Source organism: Helicoverpa armigera, chromosome 2 (genome assembly GCF_030705265.1).
Source record: "Helicoverpa armigera isolate CAAS_96S chromosome 2, ASM3070526v1, whole genome shotgun sequence".
Taxonomy (NCBI): domain Eukaryota; kingdom Metazoa; phylum Arthropoda; class Insecta; order Lepidoptera; family Noctuidae; genus Helicoverpa; species Helicoverpa armigera.
The window spans coordinates 13,705,853-13,722,871 of NC_087121.1; the positions used below are offsets into that span (position 1 = coordinate 13,705,853).

The 17,019-nt window shown below is 35.5% G+C and overlaps 4 protein-coding genes across 6 annotated transcripts; 2 read left to right on the top strand and 2 right to left on the bottom strand.

Annotated features, from left to right (window-relative positions):
• Positions 1-969: 969 nt before the first annotated feature.
• On the bottom strand, positions 970-3,056 carry LOC110378697 (ribosome biogenesis regulatory protein homolog). Its single transcript, XM_064040665.1, has 5 exons — positions 2,817-3,056; positions 2,469-2,741; positions 1,970-2,189; positions 1,629-1,891; positions 970-1,197 (listed from the first exon to the last, which is right to left on the bottom strand). The coding sequence occupies exons 1-5, from the start codon at positions 2,963-2,965 to the stop codon at positions 1,035-1,037; spliced, it is 1,068 nt and encodes a 355-aa protein (XP_063896735.1). The 5' UTR covers positions 2,966-3,056; the 3' UTR covers positions 970-1,034.
• A 1,634-nt stretch (positions 3,057-4,690) lies between these two features.
• Positions 4,691-6,194, top strand: LOC110378918 (U3 small nucleolar RNA-interacting protein 2). The gene has a single exon (XM_021338368.3). The coding sequence runs from the start codon at positions 4,808-4,810 to the stop codon at positions 6,155-6,157; it is 1,350 nt and encodes a 449-aa protein (XP_021194043.3). The 5' UTR covers positions 4,691-4,807; the 3' UTR covers positions 6,158-6,194.
• Positions 6,195-11,550: 5,356 nt separating this feature from the next.
• LOC110377982 (serine/arginine-rich splicing factor 2) lies at positions 11,551-14,754 on the bottom strand. 3 transcript variants are annotated; one of them, XR_002429640.3, is made up of 5 exons: positions 14,419-14,754; positions 14,085-14,225; positions 13,409-13,591; positions 13,152-13,217; positions 11,551-12,266 (listed from the first exon to the last, which is right to left on the bottom strand). XR_002429640.3 is itself a non-coding variant. In XM_021337061.3 (4 exons), exons 1-3 carry the CDS (start codon positions 14,598-14,600, stop codon positions 13,417-13,419), a joined length of 459 nt encoding a protein of 152 aa, XP_021192736.1. In that variant the 5' UTR covers positions 14,601-14,754; the 3' UTR covers positions 11,551-13,217; positions 13,409-13,416. The 3 variants fall into 3 exon arrangements, 2 of the variants coding, with proteins under 2 accessions (XP_021192736.1, XP_021192727.1); XM_021337061.3 differs by having other exon boundaries at positions 11,551-13,217; positions 13,409-13,552; XM_021337052.3 differs by having other exon boundaries at positions 11,551-13,217; positions 14,419-14,753.
• A 116-nt stretch (positions 14,755-14,870) lies between these two features.
• On the top strand, positions 14,871-16,413 carry LOC135118485 (cilia- and flagella-associated protein 276-like). Its single transcript, XM_064040684.1, has 3 exons — positions 14,871-15,303; positions 15,726-15,894; positions 16,159-16,413. The coding sequence occupies exons 1-3, from the start codon at positions 15,122-15,124 to the stop codon at positions 16,297-16,299; spliced, it is 492 nt and encodes a 163-aa protein (XP_063896754.1). The 5' UTR covers positions 14,871-15,121; the 3' UTR covers positions 16,300-16,413.
• Positions 16,414-17,019: the final 606 nt, after the last annotated feature.

Below are 17,019 nucleotides of genomic sequence, written 5' to 3' on the forward strand. Positions count from 1 at the left end.
TGTTGAAAATTTGTTTTATGGATATGTAGGCTTTAAGTAAATGATCATAAAATATGCGCGTAAATATTGTTACATTGTATACTTTACGTATATTTAGGTGAACACACCCATACTAGCAAAATTGTAGATAATACTAACTACTGAGTACTCAGTGGATTCATTATACGCCCATAGAATAAGTAAAGTTATGAATTTTCAATATCAAGTAAAATAATGAGATCTATATTTTCTTCACATGTGCAGTTTTTGTAAAATCTAATTAATTTTACATGTAACATAATGCCATAATTTATAGATTTTAAACAATTATAAAACAGTTACTAGTCCATAACCTTTTTGTTGAATGAAATAAAACATAATTTTAAAAAGGTTAACTTGTTTATTATTTCAACCCTTTACACATCTATGGAACATATTTTGATAAAAAGTAATTACATTGCATGAAAAGGCGGAGCTCCAGGAATTGCCTACGTCCTAACTAAGCTGTTTCATGGAGTATTTCTGAATTTATACATAGTAGAATAATCATACATATAACTTATTCACCTGTTTTTTTTGGTTTATCCTAAATCATGTATCAGAAAAACATTTGCTTGTACAATGTACATGTACTAAAATAACTTAAATAAGAAGTAGAGACAACACTTTTCCTATTCAAATCAGGTGTTATGTTGAAAACCACTTAAAGTATGCAAGAATATTCTAGAACTTTTACAGTGAGTTGCACCATTTGACTATAACGATAACCAAACGATTTTCAGTTGTCCGCCGATTAGACCAATGGGCGGAAACTTTACGACAGTTATGGTTTGCTAATCGTAGTTAAATGGTGCAGCTGAGTCTTAGGGTGTTCCCACACTTATCGCCGCCAAGTGCGTCGCTACACGTCGTCTGAGCCGAGCCGATGTGAATGGTATTAGTAATTCCCTCATTGCATAAAATGCTTTCTGGACTGGTGTTGGACCGATTCCGCGTCGATAAATGTGGAAACACCCTTAAACTATTATAAAGTCAGTTTTCAAGTATCACAATGTTTATCTTCTCTTCCTACCGCCAGCCTTTTTACTAGGATTCCTCTGTCCTTTGCCAGCCTTAGGTTTCTTGGCTGTGAAGTTAGTGGCATTGTTTCCCTTGGTCTTGGCCTTGAAGTTACGCTTGCCCTTGGCTGGTTTCATGGTTTTCTTTTCTTCTGATCGGCTGTAAAAAGAAAGAAAATAATGTTACAAGAGAAATAAACTGGTTGGAAACATGGTTATGGGAAGTTTTAGGGTCAATTCCCACTGAAAGAGCAGCGGCCGTAAGAGCGCGGCGCGGTGCGGCACCGCGCGGCCCGCCCGCTCGCGCTCGATCCCTTGCAATTACGGCCGCTGCCGGCCGCTGCTCTTTCAGTGGGAATTGACCCTTAATCTAACATCAATATTTAAGAGCACTATCATGATGATGATGACAATCCGGTTAGACTGGAAGCTAACTCCAACATAGTTGAGTAAAAAGGCTAGGCTGATGATGATAATAATATCACTATTCATCACATTGATAAGTGTTCACATTCAATTAGTAGTCACTTTTCAAAGCCAAAATATTTCTAACAGCTCTGTTAAAAATGTTATAAATGTAAAGGTACTTACTGTACTTGTTCTTCATGTATGTGCTTAGCTACAGCTTTCTCCATATCAATTTTAGGTCTCTTATTCAAAATGTTATCAAGCATATTTAAATTATTCTCCCTCTCTTGTGCTGGGGTTGGTATAGGCAGTTTGCGCTTCCTGTCTTTGCCTGGAATAAGTTCATGAATGCCTTTGCCTCTGGCTTCCTTCTCTTTGGGCAGTTTGTCTTGGAACTTGCCGAGCGATGCTGTGGATGCCTTGGCTATGGTTGCTGCAGTGTCTAACTGTAAATAAATAACATGAAGTTATAAAAACTGTTAAACCTTTTTGGTAATAAATAGGTATATGGTAAATTAATTTACCTGGTTAGCCGAAGCTTTATCAGACGTGACAGGCAAGCCAACTCGAGGTATCTTGACCTTCCGGGCTCTAGCAATATTCTTGAGTCTCTGCAACTCGTTCTTGGCAACTTTCTCTGACTTCTCACTGGCTTTCTTCTCAAACATGTCAGTCATGGGGTCCAGGTTCTGTGGTACTTCTATCAGCCAATTCTTCTCTTTCTCTGCAGCTGCCTTCTTGAAACTGAAATTAAAATAAATTCATTGTTTTTATTAAAGCTGATCTTCATATAAAGGATTGTTGAAGAAATAAATGGTGATCAAACTTTTGGGAAGCACAAATAACTGTTTTTTTTTTTGTCAGTATTCATATGTTGCAAAAAACTTATAGTTACATCAGCCGTTTGTGTCGTATTGTATTAAATACCACATGCATGTTTCTATCTCTCTATTCTCCCTAGCTAGCTATAATGTGAATTAAAGAACAAAGTGTACACATTGTACTAGTGACAGATGAACATACCCATATAATGGCACCCATTTCTGTAGCTGTTCATCCCATTGCAGTTTATCCTTCTTCTTCTTAGTGATGCCCTTAGCTTTGGCGAATTCTTGCCATTTAGTCAGTGGCTTCGGCTTGGGGCAAGGCTTAGCTCGTGGGAGCACAGTCTTGGGCTCAGGCAGGCGGACCACGATAGCTTCGTCAACTCGCTCGGTAGGGAGCTCCCATATTTTGTTCAGCAGTAACTGTGTGTTGTCACGAGTTAACGACTCTAAATATGAGTCTTTCTTAGACCTGGAAGATGTGAAGATTATTATATAGAGGTTTATTTCATATTTATAAAGAGAGCATGCATGCAATTAAACTTACTGCAGTAATTTTACGTCCAAATCGTTGGTATCTGATGCGAGTAGTGTGCCCAAATCAAGTTCGACATCCAAATGCTTCTCTACTGTTATAGGTTTATACTTCTCAGACTTCTTGTGTTCTTTTTGCAGTATTTCATTTACGATATCCATTTTCGTGAAATTGAAAATATTAACACATTTCCTACTGCACAATAAATAACCTCAAACTTATTTTGACGTTTTAATTTGATTTCATTCGGTCGCGCAATCCACACGTGCAAAACCAACTATAGTCAAAGCTATCTCCGTGAATCGTTATGCAATGCCAAACAATATGTATTTTACAGCGGTGGTTTGAGGTGAGATATTCAGCTTATCAAATAGTTATGTTATTTTGTTTAAAATATCATGGGTCAACGAAGAACTGAGAGAGCTAAAATTAATCGTTATTCATTTTGTGCTTTATCCATCTTTGCAAATGGACAGCGTTGACAAAATTGACATTGACGTTGACGCATTGTTGATGGAGGTGAGGTGGATAGCCGTTTGTTGTTGTATTTTACTGTTTCGATTATATTTTATAATAATTACTGTTGTCTCCTCCCGCTTACAGAGTGCTTTTTATAAACGTAAGTTACACATAGTGTTTCAAAAGTATGACCGGCGACACAGAGAAAACCTATTGCTTCAAAAATGAAAACAAGTTTGTCGTCAAAAGTGGATGTAAAAAACGTATGTGGAGATCTCTGAAACAAATATTGACGGCAGAAAGAGCACTTCCATGGCCTAACGAAGCTGTTCTATGTAAGTTATTTTCATTATCTCAATTTGAATGAGAATTATAAAGTTTTTATTTACTTATAACCTTTCGTTTTCAGATTATTCCATCAATGCCCCACCAACATTCAAACCAACTAAGAAATATTCGGATATATCTGGCCTCCCGGCTCCGTACATAGATCGTCACTCCAAGCTGTTTTACAGCAACGTGGAGGAGTTTGCTACAGTTAGAAGTTTACCTATGGATATTACAGCTGGATACCTTCAGTTGAGAGGAGCTAACACAATTGTTGGATGAGCTATAAAGACTTAGAGACAAGTGTTGAAATAAACTTTGTGAACCTTTGTTATGTAACTTTTATAAAGTTCACAATATGGCTTTTCGTGAAGATGATAAGCATAAGTTACCTATATTTAAATAGTGCAGAATATTTGCTGACTTCATACCCACAGTGTTGTATCTATGCTGATATTGTGATATTTACTTGTTCTGGATGTATAATAATTTTAGTTTGTAAAGTCCTACTAATAACAGAAATTGTAGGTACTTGTAAGCTTTATCTACATAGAAGCTGTTGGTAAATAAAATAAAATTATAAATAAAAATATGAATGATCTTAAATAAAAAGGTTAAGTAACTGACATGAAGAAGGTTGTTTTATTTAGAGAAAGAAGATTGTGTTGGAAGCAGTTTTTAGAAAGGTATTTATTCATCCATGTTGATTTTAAGGTAATTTTCAATAAAGCCTACAGATTCAAATATCTCCAGAACTGCAGAACTTCACCCCAATGAATAAAGCAGCTGCGGGTTTTCTGACTTATGGTTTTTTTTTCACTTCTATCAGCTCATTTCTGACATGCTCTTTTTATGCCTACAGTTTATGTGGATGCTTCGCGTTATGATGCTTCTTTAATATCGAATTATTTAAATGAGCAGCTCCATATTTGCTACAGCATTTCAATCGAACAGTTGTCTAGGCTCGCATGCAATCATCAAAAACACATGCTTAAAAACTGAGTTTCTGATAGTGTGATACTGTTTTTTTTTTCTAAATATTTCTATGATATTTCTGAACGTTACAAGTTCACGATGCTGTCATTCGAAATTTTGACACTAATTGTCAATGTCAATTCTAGAATAATAAGTCAACGTGCATAGCATGCCCGTTCAGAATCAAAATTTTAAAAGTTTTTCTATATTTTTGTAATAAGACAATCATTTTAGTGTAAAGAATGTCTTCCTCCTTCTTTTTGAAAGGGAAATCCAGGCAAGTTCAAAAAAGAAAAGGCGAGAAAGTAAAGAAAAAGGCTCCGAAGAAAGCGAACGCGCCTAACCTAGAAAATGGTCAGGAATCTTCAGATAGTGAACTTGATTTACGAAAGTTTTCCGACGCAGAAGAATCCGAAAGTGATCATGAAACTGCTGAGGAGAAGAAGTTGCGGCTAGCTAAGAAGTACCTCGAGGAAATCGAGAAAGAAGAGGCGAAACGAGCGGAGCTGAAAGAGGTCGACGATGCTGTAGAAAACCGTTTAAAGAAAGACTATTTAGAACAGAAGGGTAAATTAAAAATTGAGGTAGCTGAAAAGTACGTAGAACCGAGTGAAGATGAGCTGAGACTCATTCGTGCCAAGGAACACCGTCTAACACTGACATGTGTTTGTATCAGCAGTGATAACAACTTCGCGTTCACTGGCAGCAAATGTGGCTCCGTTATTAAATGGGGAATCAAAGAGAAAAGAAAACTTGGTTGTTTAACTTATAAAACTCATTCCAATTTTATCAAAGGTGATGTTAAATCTCTTGCAATATCCACTGACGGCAAATATTTAGTTTCGTCTGATGACAGTCCATATATTCAAGTGTGGGATCCTCAAACACTCAAACATGTACATACATTCAAGGGACACAAAGACGTAGTAACAGGACTGGTTTTTAGAAAGAATACACATGATTTATACTCGGCTAGTAAAGATAGATCTGTGAAAATTTGGTCTTTAGATGAGATGGCATATGTTGAAACATTGTTTGGGCACCAGTCACCCATCACTTCCATTGATGCACTGACCAGGGAGAGAGCACTGACTGCAGGAGGCAGAGACACTACAGTTAGAATATGGAAGATAGCTGAGGAGTCACAGTTGATATACAATGGACCAATCGGTAGTCTTGATGAAGTCAAGCTTTTAGATGAGGAGCATTTTGTGTCAGGCAGTGACAATGGCTCAATATGTGTATGGAGTGTGCTTAAAAAGAAGCCTCTGTGCACAGTTCCAGAGGCCCATGGTTCTGAGAATGAAGTACCTCGGTGGATTACTAGTCTGGCAACTTTATTGAATTCTGATGTTTTTGCATCCGGGTCCTATGATCTTAGTATTAGGCTATGGAGAGTCTGTGACCAATATAGGAAAGTTTTACCTATGTTTAGTGTAAATGTGTGTGGTTTTGTAAACTCTATGCAGTTTACAAGTGATGGTAAACAGTTGTATGTGGCGGTTGGCCAGGAACATAAGGCTGGCAGATGGTTCAAGTTAGGAGGTGCCAAAAATGGACTTTTAGTTGTTAATTTTAATATTAAGGAGTAATATAATAATGTTGTAATAAACAATTTAATTTACACAAGGTAGTTTTATTTGTATATTTTATTATAAGAACTGTGTTCTGTTTTACAGAACCATAACCCAAATATTTTCCTGTCACTTAAAGCCTAATTTTCTCCTTACAATGGATTACAGGCATTAAAGCAACTATAGGCAGTCCGTTTGAGTAGCCACTTAACTAAAAGTAAACAATCTTGATAGTACCTACTTAATGTTTTACCTACATCTTTTTAGATTAATTAATATAAGAAATTCTTATGAATCTCTCTATATAGGTACTATTAATAAAAATCCAAAAGGCAAACTTCAGCGTTCTACATTTTACTACTACTTACTATTAGTGTGCGTTCGCGCAGCGGAATGTTGTTGAATTTAAAGATTTTAATTATGCAGATAATTAGTGTAAGACGTCCTATAATTGTGTATGGTAAATAAAAATTTGTGTATGAAGCCATTGTGGAGAAATTCACCAAAACAGGCGAACGTTGGCGAACGTTGTCCTGGCGGAACTTTTAATCCATAGACTTTAGAAGAAAAGAGATGTCCGAAAATTAGTGTATTTGTGTATAATTGATTATGTATGAATGAAATCAGTGCATGCATAAACTTCGGAGAAATTTTTGCTACGCGAACGTTTGCCATTAGCTTTCATATAAAGCGCTTACATAGAGAGCTGTAGATTTTACATACGTTGTTTTGAATTTGTTTATATTTGTTTAAAAACAGATTTAGAAAAGTCGTAGGGTTTAAAAGATAAAAATATAAACGTAAAATATACTTATTAGTTCTTAGTTTTAAAGTATGCAGTTTGGGGTCTAGATTTTCACGTTTACAAAACCTTCTAAGTGTCTCAACATGTTGCCATCAATGATGTTCCGTTAGTAATTGTTATAGGATATTTTACCATGAACAGGCTCACTGTTTACAAAGCAGTCGAATATCACGACGTTCTAAAGGAATTGCATGGTAAAATGTATGCCAATAATTAGTTTAATCGTTCAACTATTCACTTGCAAAATTTCATGTCATTAAATTCAGTATTAAAGAAAGACAATTATAATACTGACGGAGCATCGAAACCCTACATAATCCGACCAGTTCGGATAGCTACAAAAAGCGGCCGTGCCATTGTCTAACAACGTTAACTTGGTAGGTTAGTATTTATTAATATGGCACAGTTGCGTACACAAGCGTTAGGAAAAAATAAAACAATTGTATTTTTGATTGAAAAATATTTTTAATAATAATGCCACTATCTACGATAAAAATAAATCTTCAATTAACAAGTACTTCTATTTAAATATCCGTGTACAAAAATATTTTTATTATTATTACTTACATAAATTACTTGACTACGTGATTAAAAATAACGTTAATAAACGTTACGTATTTTAACTAAAATGTCGCAGATAGTGGCATTATTATTAAAAAAATATTTTTCATTCAAGATATGCAATTGTTTTATTTTTTCCTAACGCTTGTGTACGCAACTGTACCATATTAATAAAGATACTAACCTTCCAAGTTAAGAACGTTGCTTAGACATATGGAACGGCCGCTTTTTTGTAGCTATCCGAACTTGGTCGGATTATGTAGGGTTTCGATGCTCCGTCAGTATTATAATTGTCTTTCTTTAATTACTGAATTTAATGACATGAAATTTTGCAAGTGAATAGTTGAACGATTAAACTAATTATTGGCATACATTTTACCATGCAATTCCTTTAGAACGTCGTGATATTCGACTGCTTTGTAAACAGTGAGCCTGTTCATGGTAAAATATCCTATAACTTTTTAATTACTAACGGAACATCATTGATACTTGGCAACATGTTGGAGACACTTACAAGGTTTGTGTGAACGTGAAAATCTAGACCCCAAACTGCATACTTTAAGAACTAAGACCTAATAAGTGTATTTTACGTTTATATTTTTATCTTTTAAACCCTACGACTTTTTCTAAATCTGTTTTTTAAACAAATATAAACAAATTCAAAACAACGTATGTAAAAATCTACATGTAAGCGCTATGAAAATAGCAAACCAAACCGTAGCGGAAACTTGAATTTCTCCGAAGTTTATGCATGCACTGATTTCATTCATACATAATCAATTATACACAAATACACACTAATTTTAGGACACATCTCTTTTCTTCTAAAGTCTATGGATTAAAAAAAGTTCCGCCAGGACAACGTTCGCCAACGTTCGCCCAGCGGAATCTGTTTTTGGTGAATTTCTCCACAATGGCTTCATACACAAATTTTTATTTACCATACACAATTATAGGACGTCTTACACTAATTATCTGCATAATTAAAATCTTTAAATTCAACAACATTCCGCTGCGCGAACGCACACTAACTATGTGTGCGTTCGCGCAGCGGAATGTAGTTTCTTAGCTTAGCTACTAATGTAGGTTCTTAGCTTAGCTACAAAAAAGCGGCCGTTCCATATGTCTAAGCAACGTTCTTAACTTGGAAGGTTAGTATCTTTATTAATATGGTACAGTTGCGTACACAAGCGTTAGGAAAAAATAAAACAATTGCATATCTTGAATGAAAAATATTTTTTTAATAATAATGCCACTATCTGCGACATTTTAGTTAAAATACGTAACGTTTATTAACGTTATTTTTAATCACGTAGTCAAGTAATTTATGTAAGTAATAATAATAAAAATATTTTTGTACACGGATATTTAAATAGAGAAGTACTTGTTAATTGAAGATTTATTTTTATCGTAGATAGTGGCATTTTCTTATCATTTATTTATTTTCTAACATATGATTTACATTTTTAAATATTAAATATAAAAATAAAAAACATTTAAAAATATAAAAAATAGGTTGCCACCGATATCGGGCACAGGGTCCAAGGTACCGGTGGTTAGGGTCCCAGAGACAGAAACCTCCTCACAATACGTGCCGTATCAAGGAGTACTGCCTTCTGAATCAGTCCCTTGATCCAGCCGCCCAACGAGAGCCTCCTGAGGTGTTCGTCGAGGCTCTTGGCTATTAAACCATTGGCCGTAACGACAATCGGCACAACAACAGCCGTGTCGACATAGTGGCATTATTATTAAAAAAATATTTTTCAATCAAGAAATACAATTGTTTTATTTTTTCCTAACGCTTGTGTACGCAACTGTGCCATATTAATAAATACTAACCTACCAAGTTAAGAACGGTGCTTAGACAATGGCACGGCCGCTTTTTTGTAGCTATCCGAACTTGGTCGGATAATGTAGGGTTTCGATGCTCCGTCAGTATTATAATTGTCTTTCTTTAATTACTGAATTTAATGACATGAAATTTTGCAAGTGAATAGTTGAACGATTAAACTAATTATTGGCATACATTTTACCATGCAATTCCTTTAGAACGTCGTGATATTCGACTGCTTTGTAAACAGTGAGCCTGTTCATGGTAAAATATCCTATAACTTTTTAATTACTAACGGAACATCATTGATACTTGGCAACATGTTGGAGACACTTACAAGGTTTGTGTAAACGTGAAAATCTAGACCCCAAACTGCATACTTTAAGAACTAAGACCTAATAAGTATATTTTACGTTTATATTTTTATCTTTTAAACCCTACGACTTTTTCTAAATCTGTTTTTTAAACAAATATAAACAAATTCAAAACAAGGTATGTAAAAATCTACAGCTCTCTATGTAAGCGCTTTATATGAAAACTAGCTAATGGCCAAACGTTCGCGTAGCGGAAACTTGAATTTCTCCGAAGTTTATGCATGCACTGATTTCATTCATACATAATCAATTATACACAAATACACACTAATTTTCGGACACATCTCTTTTCTTCTAATAAAATGCCACTATCTACGACATTTTAGTTAAAATACGTAACGTTTATTAACGTTATTTTTAATCACGTAGTCAAGTAATTTATGTAAGTAATAATAATAAAAATATTTTTGTACACGGATACTTAAATAGAGAAGTACTTGTTAATTGAAGATTTATTTCTATCGTAGATTGTGGCATTATTATTAAAAAAATATTTACAATCCAGAAATACAATTGTTTTATTTTTTCCTAACGCTTGTGTACGCAACTGTACCATATTAATAAATACTAACCTACCAAGTTAAGAACGTTGCTTAGACAATGACACGGCCGCTTTTTTGTAGCTATCCGAACTTGGTCGGATTATGTAGGGTTTCGATATTTTAATTGTCTTTCTTTAATTACTGAATTTAATGACATGAAATTTTGCAAGTGAATAGTTGAACGATTAAACTAATTATTGGCATACATTTTACCATGCAATTCCTTTAGAACGTCGTGATATTCGACTGCTTTGTAAACAGTGATCTGTTCATGGTAAAATATCCTATAACTTTTTAATTACCAACGGAACATCATTGATACTTGGCAACATGTTGGAGACACTTACAAGGTTTGTGGAAACGTGAAAATCTAGACCCCAAACTGCATACTTTAAGAACTAAGACCTAATAAGTGTATTTTACGTTTATATTTTTATCTTTTAAACCCTACGACTTTTTCTAAACCTGTTTTTTAAACAAATATAAACAAATTCAAAACAACGTATGTAAAAATCTACAGCTCTCTATGTAAGCGCTTTATATGAAAACTAGCTAATGGCCAAACACCCGCGTAGCGGAAACTTGAATTTCTCCGAAGTTTATGCATGCACTGATTTCATTCATACATAATCAATTATACACAAATACACACTAATTTTCGGACACATCTCTTTTCTTGTAAAGTCTATGGATTAAAAAAAGTTCCGCCAGGACAACGTTCGCCCAGCGGAATCTGTTTTTGGTGAATTTCTCCACAATGGCTGCATACACAAATTTTTATTTACCATACACAAAGGACGTCTTACACTAATTATCTGCATAATTAAAATCTTTAAATTCAACAACATTCCGCTGCGCGAACGCACACTCTGCTACCTACCCTTTTTGAAGTTATAAATTAAGGACTGGAATTAACTTTTATCAATTTGGGAAGCCATCGGCATCGTGTGAGGCATAAAAGACAATTGCACTTCTCTAAGTAAGATTGATGCAAAATATGAACGACATTGAATATAATTGAAATATTTATATTAATTTAAAATATAATAAAATTATTTACACTTGATCCTTGTTAAAAATTGGACCAATCGCTCCCATGGAGTAAACTTGTCTTTCTTAGGGCTGATTTTTCAATCATCAGTTAAGTTCTATCTGAGGAATAAATATGGCGGTTTGACATATTTTCCATACAAAAGCTGTCAAAACGTTAAAAATATTCCTCAGATAGGAGTTATCTGACGATTGAAAAATCAGCCCTAAGTTGTGTAAAGGCGGTTGGTTAAAGAAAAAACAAAATATTTCCTTAAATTAGTTTATTTCCGACAAAACCTACTTAAATCCTGTGCACGGCGTCTTCATCTTTGACGATCTTCAGTAATCTTCATGTAATGAAAGGTACAAACAATCAATCCTTTGTATCTGTTACCGAGAGATCCTAGTGCTAAATAAAAAGAAAAAAGTTAACCGCATCATGTACTTAGATCGCTCGTTAACCGGAGAGGCAGGGAGGGCGTTCCATTTTACCAATAAACCTAGCCGCATGCGAATCTGCAAATCAGCACAGGATACTGCCACAGCAAACAGGCCAGCGTGCTGCACCGGCCTGCCAAACAAACGAGTATATTAGTTCGCAGTCTGCTGGTCTGTCGGCCGCCACCTACGACGCGCACTTGTTCTAATTTGGTGGTTGTTGACGCAGTTACATTGATACCCCTGATACAAGAGGCGACAAATCGAAGAACTTTCGAGTTGGCACTTATATAAATTGAATGAGTGAAATTAGTTTAGTAATGTGCGCGAATCGTCCTACGTGCCGTGTTTTAAAACTCCAATCATATACATTATTTTGGTGTTACGTACAAGTCGTCAAGTACCTACTTTATGCGTGACTCGTCAATAAATATAAAAGTTTACTCATAACTTATGTACGGCAACAACAGCAATTCAGCAGTTGTCAGCAAACAGCAAACCCCCCCTCCCCGCATACAGCCTCGCTCCCCGCGTACTCCACGCCCTGAGCATACCAACATTTCAATTAATATTACAGGATCAGTTTTATCTAAAATATTTGCAACAAATGCTGTACTTAAAGTAAAACTCGTAAGTAATAGGCCGCATGCTCTACTTTGTTGATTATATTGTAGTCTACTAATAAAGCAACCTAAACCTTTCACTCTCTAATGTTGGCTTCACTTTTAAATAAAAATTTAGTGCACTCATGTTTTCAATTAACAAGCCTAACAAACAACTGATGACCAAAAGGTTTTGGCATAAGCAAAGGCCTACTACTTAAGATAATACACATTGACAATGTTAAACATAAAAATACAAAACTAAGGACTCCAGGCATCACATTCTTATGAGTTATTTACCAAGAATTATGAATGATGATGTCCCACATTAATGCCCAATTTAGCCCAATAATCACTTGTGGAGTGGTAGTACACATGATCTTCCAGTTATTTTGTTATATTAAACCTGAAATAATATCTTAGACCACAGTGGTCTTACACCTAGTGCTGATTAATTACATACATTTTAATCTAGTACAATATGAATATGAAGACTCAAATACAAGTGACTGACTAATCTAAACAAATTCCCTAACTCAGTAAAAAAGATAAAACTAAAAGTATTTCAACACATGAAATAAACTCAATTCAGTTTATTGTATTCAGTAATCCATATTATAAGATATGTTTGAGAATTTCATGAAAGTTCTATACAAAGAAAAAATTAAGTGTGAAAGTCTGTAGAGATACAATTCTTACATTATGCAGTTAGCCTATGTTAAAGTTAAGGGAACTTAAAATATAATTTGTTACGTTGCATGTTTTGCCACTATGTTGATCATAGTTAGGTCTGTGGATGGCTTATGAGTTACTGATGAGTTTAGTACCTTGGCTGAAGGCTGCTCAGAGAGACATGTAGTACAGCACTTCAGCTCACAGCTGGTACTCTCTACCTGTTGGAAGAGAAAATTTTGTATTATTATTATCTCCAAAGAAAAATATTGTAATTTAAACTGATTAAATCCAGGATATAAATATGTAGTTAAAATTGACAATAAAGGGTAGTGAACGCTAAAGTATTGAGATCTAAACTGAGGCTATAAATTGTACAGAAAGTAGAAAAATGTAAAGATTTTCAACTTACTCAGCAGTTCAATGCCTGGAGCGAGATCGTGAGCGGGAGCGGCTGCGAGACCGCCCTCGCGAGCTCTTCGAGTCGGAACGACTGCGAGAGCGAGAGCGGCTACGGCTGTACGAGCGCGATCGCCTTCGGGAACGGGAACGAGACCTGGATCGACGACGTGAACGAGACCGTGAACGCGAGTTGCTAAAAGAATAACCATCACACAAAACATATGAATATATCCTCGGCCAAAGTTTCAAGCACCCCTCCCAATGCGATAAACACAGCTGGAGACGTTGGAGTTACACAATTGCGACATGTACCACCTCCGTCTGTGCGAGCTGAACAACATAAACAGCATATTAATTTAACTAGCTGACCACAACATAATCAAAATTAGAGTAAGAATGAATATAGATTAAGAAACATAATTAAAATTGTTAGTAGAATTGTGGTCAGTTCAGATATTATACTGTGGGAATATATATATTGTAAACAGTTTGGATATTAGTGCATCAATACACCCAATTTAGATAAAATTTGTAGCACACTGGCTGTACGTACAAGTCATGTACTGTAAATATCAGTGAAAATTTAGTAAACATAACTGGAAACTAAAGAAATTGAAAGCAAATACTAGTGGTCAGCTAGTGCTGCGGAAGGCATTGTGACTTGAAAATTTATGTTTGTATATTACCTGCGACGACGGTCGTAACGGCTTCTGTATGGTGACGATGGCCGCCCATAACGAGCCATCTGTACACGAAGCTCCCTGCCATCCAGCATGCGTCCATCCAGAGAGTCCAGGGCTTCTTCCGCGTCGCGGCGGTCGTAGAACCTTGAATGGAGATAATGGTAGTGTAAGATGCTGATTGAACAAAACTTGCTTCTATTGCATCATTTGTAAAATGTGTACTTTACATTTGTATGGTTGGAGCGGAAAAAAGTAGGTAAAGGCAGAGCATCGGGCAGGTGGTATTTTACCGGTAACGGCTTATGACGTCATAAGGACGATTTAGTAAAGTAATTACCTGACGAAAGCAAATCCTCTGCTTTCTCTAGTGTAGCGATCCCTGGGTATGTAAATATCACCAACTTCACCACATCTTTCGAACACACGACGCAGATCTTCAGGCGTTGTACGGTAAGTAAGATTGTCCACTTTCAACGACACCATGCCGTCTATACGCGGCGGCGGCCTTCCGTAACTCATCTTGGTTTATATTTTACTGCACTGTATTCAATAATTTACAAATTTCACTGTTTGGTCACAACAACTAACAAGAAGCTAAAATGGCGGCACCAAATTTCTCTGGCGACCGCGGCGTGCAAGCGTACAATAAAATATGGCTGCCGTTCGTGCCGGATGGAAAGATTTTTTTCAATACAAGCGGAAGTGTATTTCAGTGTTGTTAATTAAAAAAATATAAACATGATTTTTTTAGAAGAAATTAAAGCTAGAGAAATAGTTTAGCAGTCGAACGTTTTTATTTTATTGATTTAAAATTACTTTAAATAACATATTAACGAAATTTAAAGGAAATTGGATAATAAGTTTAGAAATTACTTCTTATAATTTGCTGAATTGTTTATTTATTGGTTGCTATGGTGTTATTAACTATGTCAAGAAATCTATTGTCTAGTATTAAATTGCCTTCAAAAAATTTGATTCCGATAATTTCTACATTTGTCCAACCCGTGTACAGTTAACCACAAATCAAGCTTACCAAGAAAATGTCTGGGATAAAACAAATTAGAAATAAAGGTCTACTGCCTGATTTGAGGAAAGAGGGTGTACTTACCAAAGACGTACTGCTTTCTACCCAAGATAAACATGTTGGCCCAGCTGGATCTAGACTTTTTTCGCACCATACACTTGCAAGTATAAGGCGGCTTAGTTTTTACCATCCATTTTTGTAAGTTTATTGAATAAATCTTTTTATCCTCAATCTCCCAGTTGAGGGTTGATCTTCAGTGGCTTACTGCCTTAGGGTCAATCCCTATTACATTACTATTTATTTACTACACAGTAGTAGTCAGTTGCATAAGGTTAGACTGGAAGCCGATCCCAACATAGTTGGGAAACTAGAGATGATGACATATTATTTATTAGATAGAATGCGCTCTTTTAAGGGGAGAATCATAACTTTATGTGGACTTCAAAACTCGTGGAAACCGATTCATGCAAATTAAAAATAATAGATTTAAGATATAGGCTATAAGAAAACTTGATTGTAATAATAATAAAAATTGAGCATGTCGTGAAAATAGTGTAATCATGTGTTACTGGTTGTAAATAAAAGATTGTTGGTGTAAAGGCCTTCATTAATCCTTTCAGCTTGCCAAAGGATAGTCTGGATTTTATGTTGGCTACCACGTACAATCACTCAACAGAAAGGTTCCCGGATCAGGAGGACCTGTATCTACAGCCAGAGACGATTGGCTGTGACACTTGGCGGCGACTTCGGAATACTTACGACAAACATCCACCTGTCGTTATACCTTTGGTAATATTTTATATTCTCGTGGTCTTGATGGTAGACATTCATATTTTCAATCTTTACAGAAGATAGCGTCATTCACTCGGTACTTTAGAATACCCCTGCTGTCCCAGTATGCAGACTGACCATTTGTCTTAAGCGCCTTAATACTCAAGGGCTAAAAATAAGAGGTTTCGGCTGCAATATATATTCTATATATATGGGATATTCTTTATTACATGTAGAGGTAGCATCTACCCTACTCGTCGTAATATTGTCTCTTGGTTTTAGGGCCACCCAATGAAGCGGGGTGGAATAAAGGAGCACCGATCTCCATTCAGCGTGAAACTCATGAACTCTGGTGTCCATTCGTCGCAAACCAACCCGGGATACAGCCGACAGCCCGCTGGTGGCGCCATCTTCTTCTACTAGTTGCACTCATTTCTTTTTATTAGCTATCTACCTTTTCTATGAGTAGGGAGTACTATATCTCTGTGTGTTTACTAATATCACACATTGGTTTCATCTAGGTAAAACGCTCGACAAATTTACTGTGGTCTGAAAAAGTATCGTACTTAGTGTCAAAAACAATGCATGGTTTAAACTTAGCACTACAGAAGCACTTTTTTAAGACCACGTTATATACAAATGTGTCGCAAAGTCGCAATGGCATCAGGGGACGCGTAATGAATGTGTGTAGGGTAGTATACACCCAGAGGCAACAAGTAGAACAGTGTAGCTAGCTGTAGAACCTAAATCTAAAACTTATGTAATTAAATTAAGATAATCATGTTCGGTCTTATTGGACCGGTTCAGGTAGTATTCCTATGTTTACTTTATAATTATTTATTAACAAGTACACATTGTACTTATTTCGTTCGAAAATAAGATTCAATGGTTTTCTAGAGAACTATCTGTTATTTTTTGTAATGTTACTAATCTAATGTAATTTTAAAATTTTTAATTATATTGCAGCTGTTTCCTTTTTGTTTTCGTTGACAATAATATGTGTTTCGTTTGTTTTCGTCTGTTGTTAATATTTGGTCTTCAAGTTAAAATATACGTAGTAGTTTTTTTAATTGCTGTTTTATTTTCCATTTTTATTTTTTATGCGCGTGCACCTGCTAGAGAAGATACTCATACACGAGGTTT

Coding starts and splice junctions, on each gene's coding strand:
- LOC110378697 (XM_064040665.1), bottom strand. CDS start 2,965: ATGGATATCGTAAATGAAATACTGCAAAAAGAACACAAGAAGTCTGAG. Junction 1,892..1,969: donor ATAAAGCTTCGGCTAACCAG/GTAAATTAATTT, acceptor ATTTATTTACAG/TTAGACACTGCAGCAACCAT. Junction 1,198..1,628: donor ATACATGAAGAACAAGTACA/GTAAGTACCTTT, acceptor TTCTTTTTACAG/CCGATCAGAAGAAAAGAAAA.
- LOC110378918 (XM_021338368.3), top strand. CDS start 4,808: ATGTCTTCCTCCTTCTTTTTGAAAGGGAAATCCAGGCAAGTTCAAAAA.
- LOC110377982 (XM_021337052.3), bottom strand. CDS start 14,600: ATGAGTTACGGAAGGCCGCCGCCGCGTATAGACGGCATGGTGTCGTTG. Junction 14,226..14,418: donor AGAGGATTTGCTTTCGTCAG/GTAATTACTTTA, acceptor TCTCCATTCAAG/GTTCTACGACCGCCGCGACG. Junction 13,592..14,084: donor CGTTACGACCGTCGTCGCAG/GTAATATACAAA, acceptor TTATTCTTTTAG/CAACTCGCGTTCACGGTCTC.
- LOC135118485 (XM_064040684.1), top strand. CDS start 15,122: ATGTCTGGGATAAAACAAATTAGAAATAAAGGTCTACTGCCTGATTTG. Junction 15,304..15,725: donor AGTTTTTACCATCCATTTTT/GTAAGTTTATTG, acceptor TAATCCTTTCAG/CTTGCCAAAGGATAGTCTGG. Junction 15,895..16,158: donor CACCTGTCGTTATACCTTTG/GTAATATTTTAT, acceptor TCTTGGTTTTAG/GGCCACCCAATGAAGCGGGG.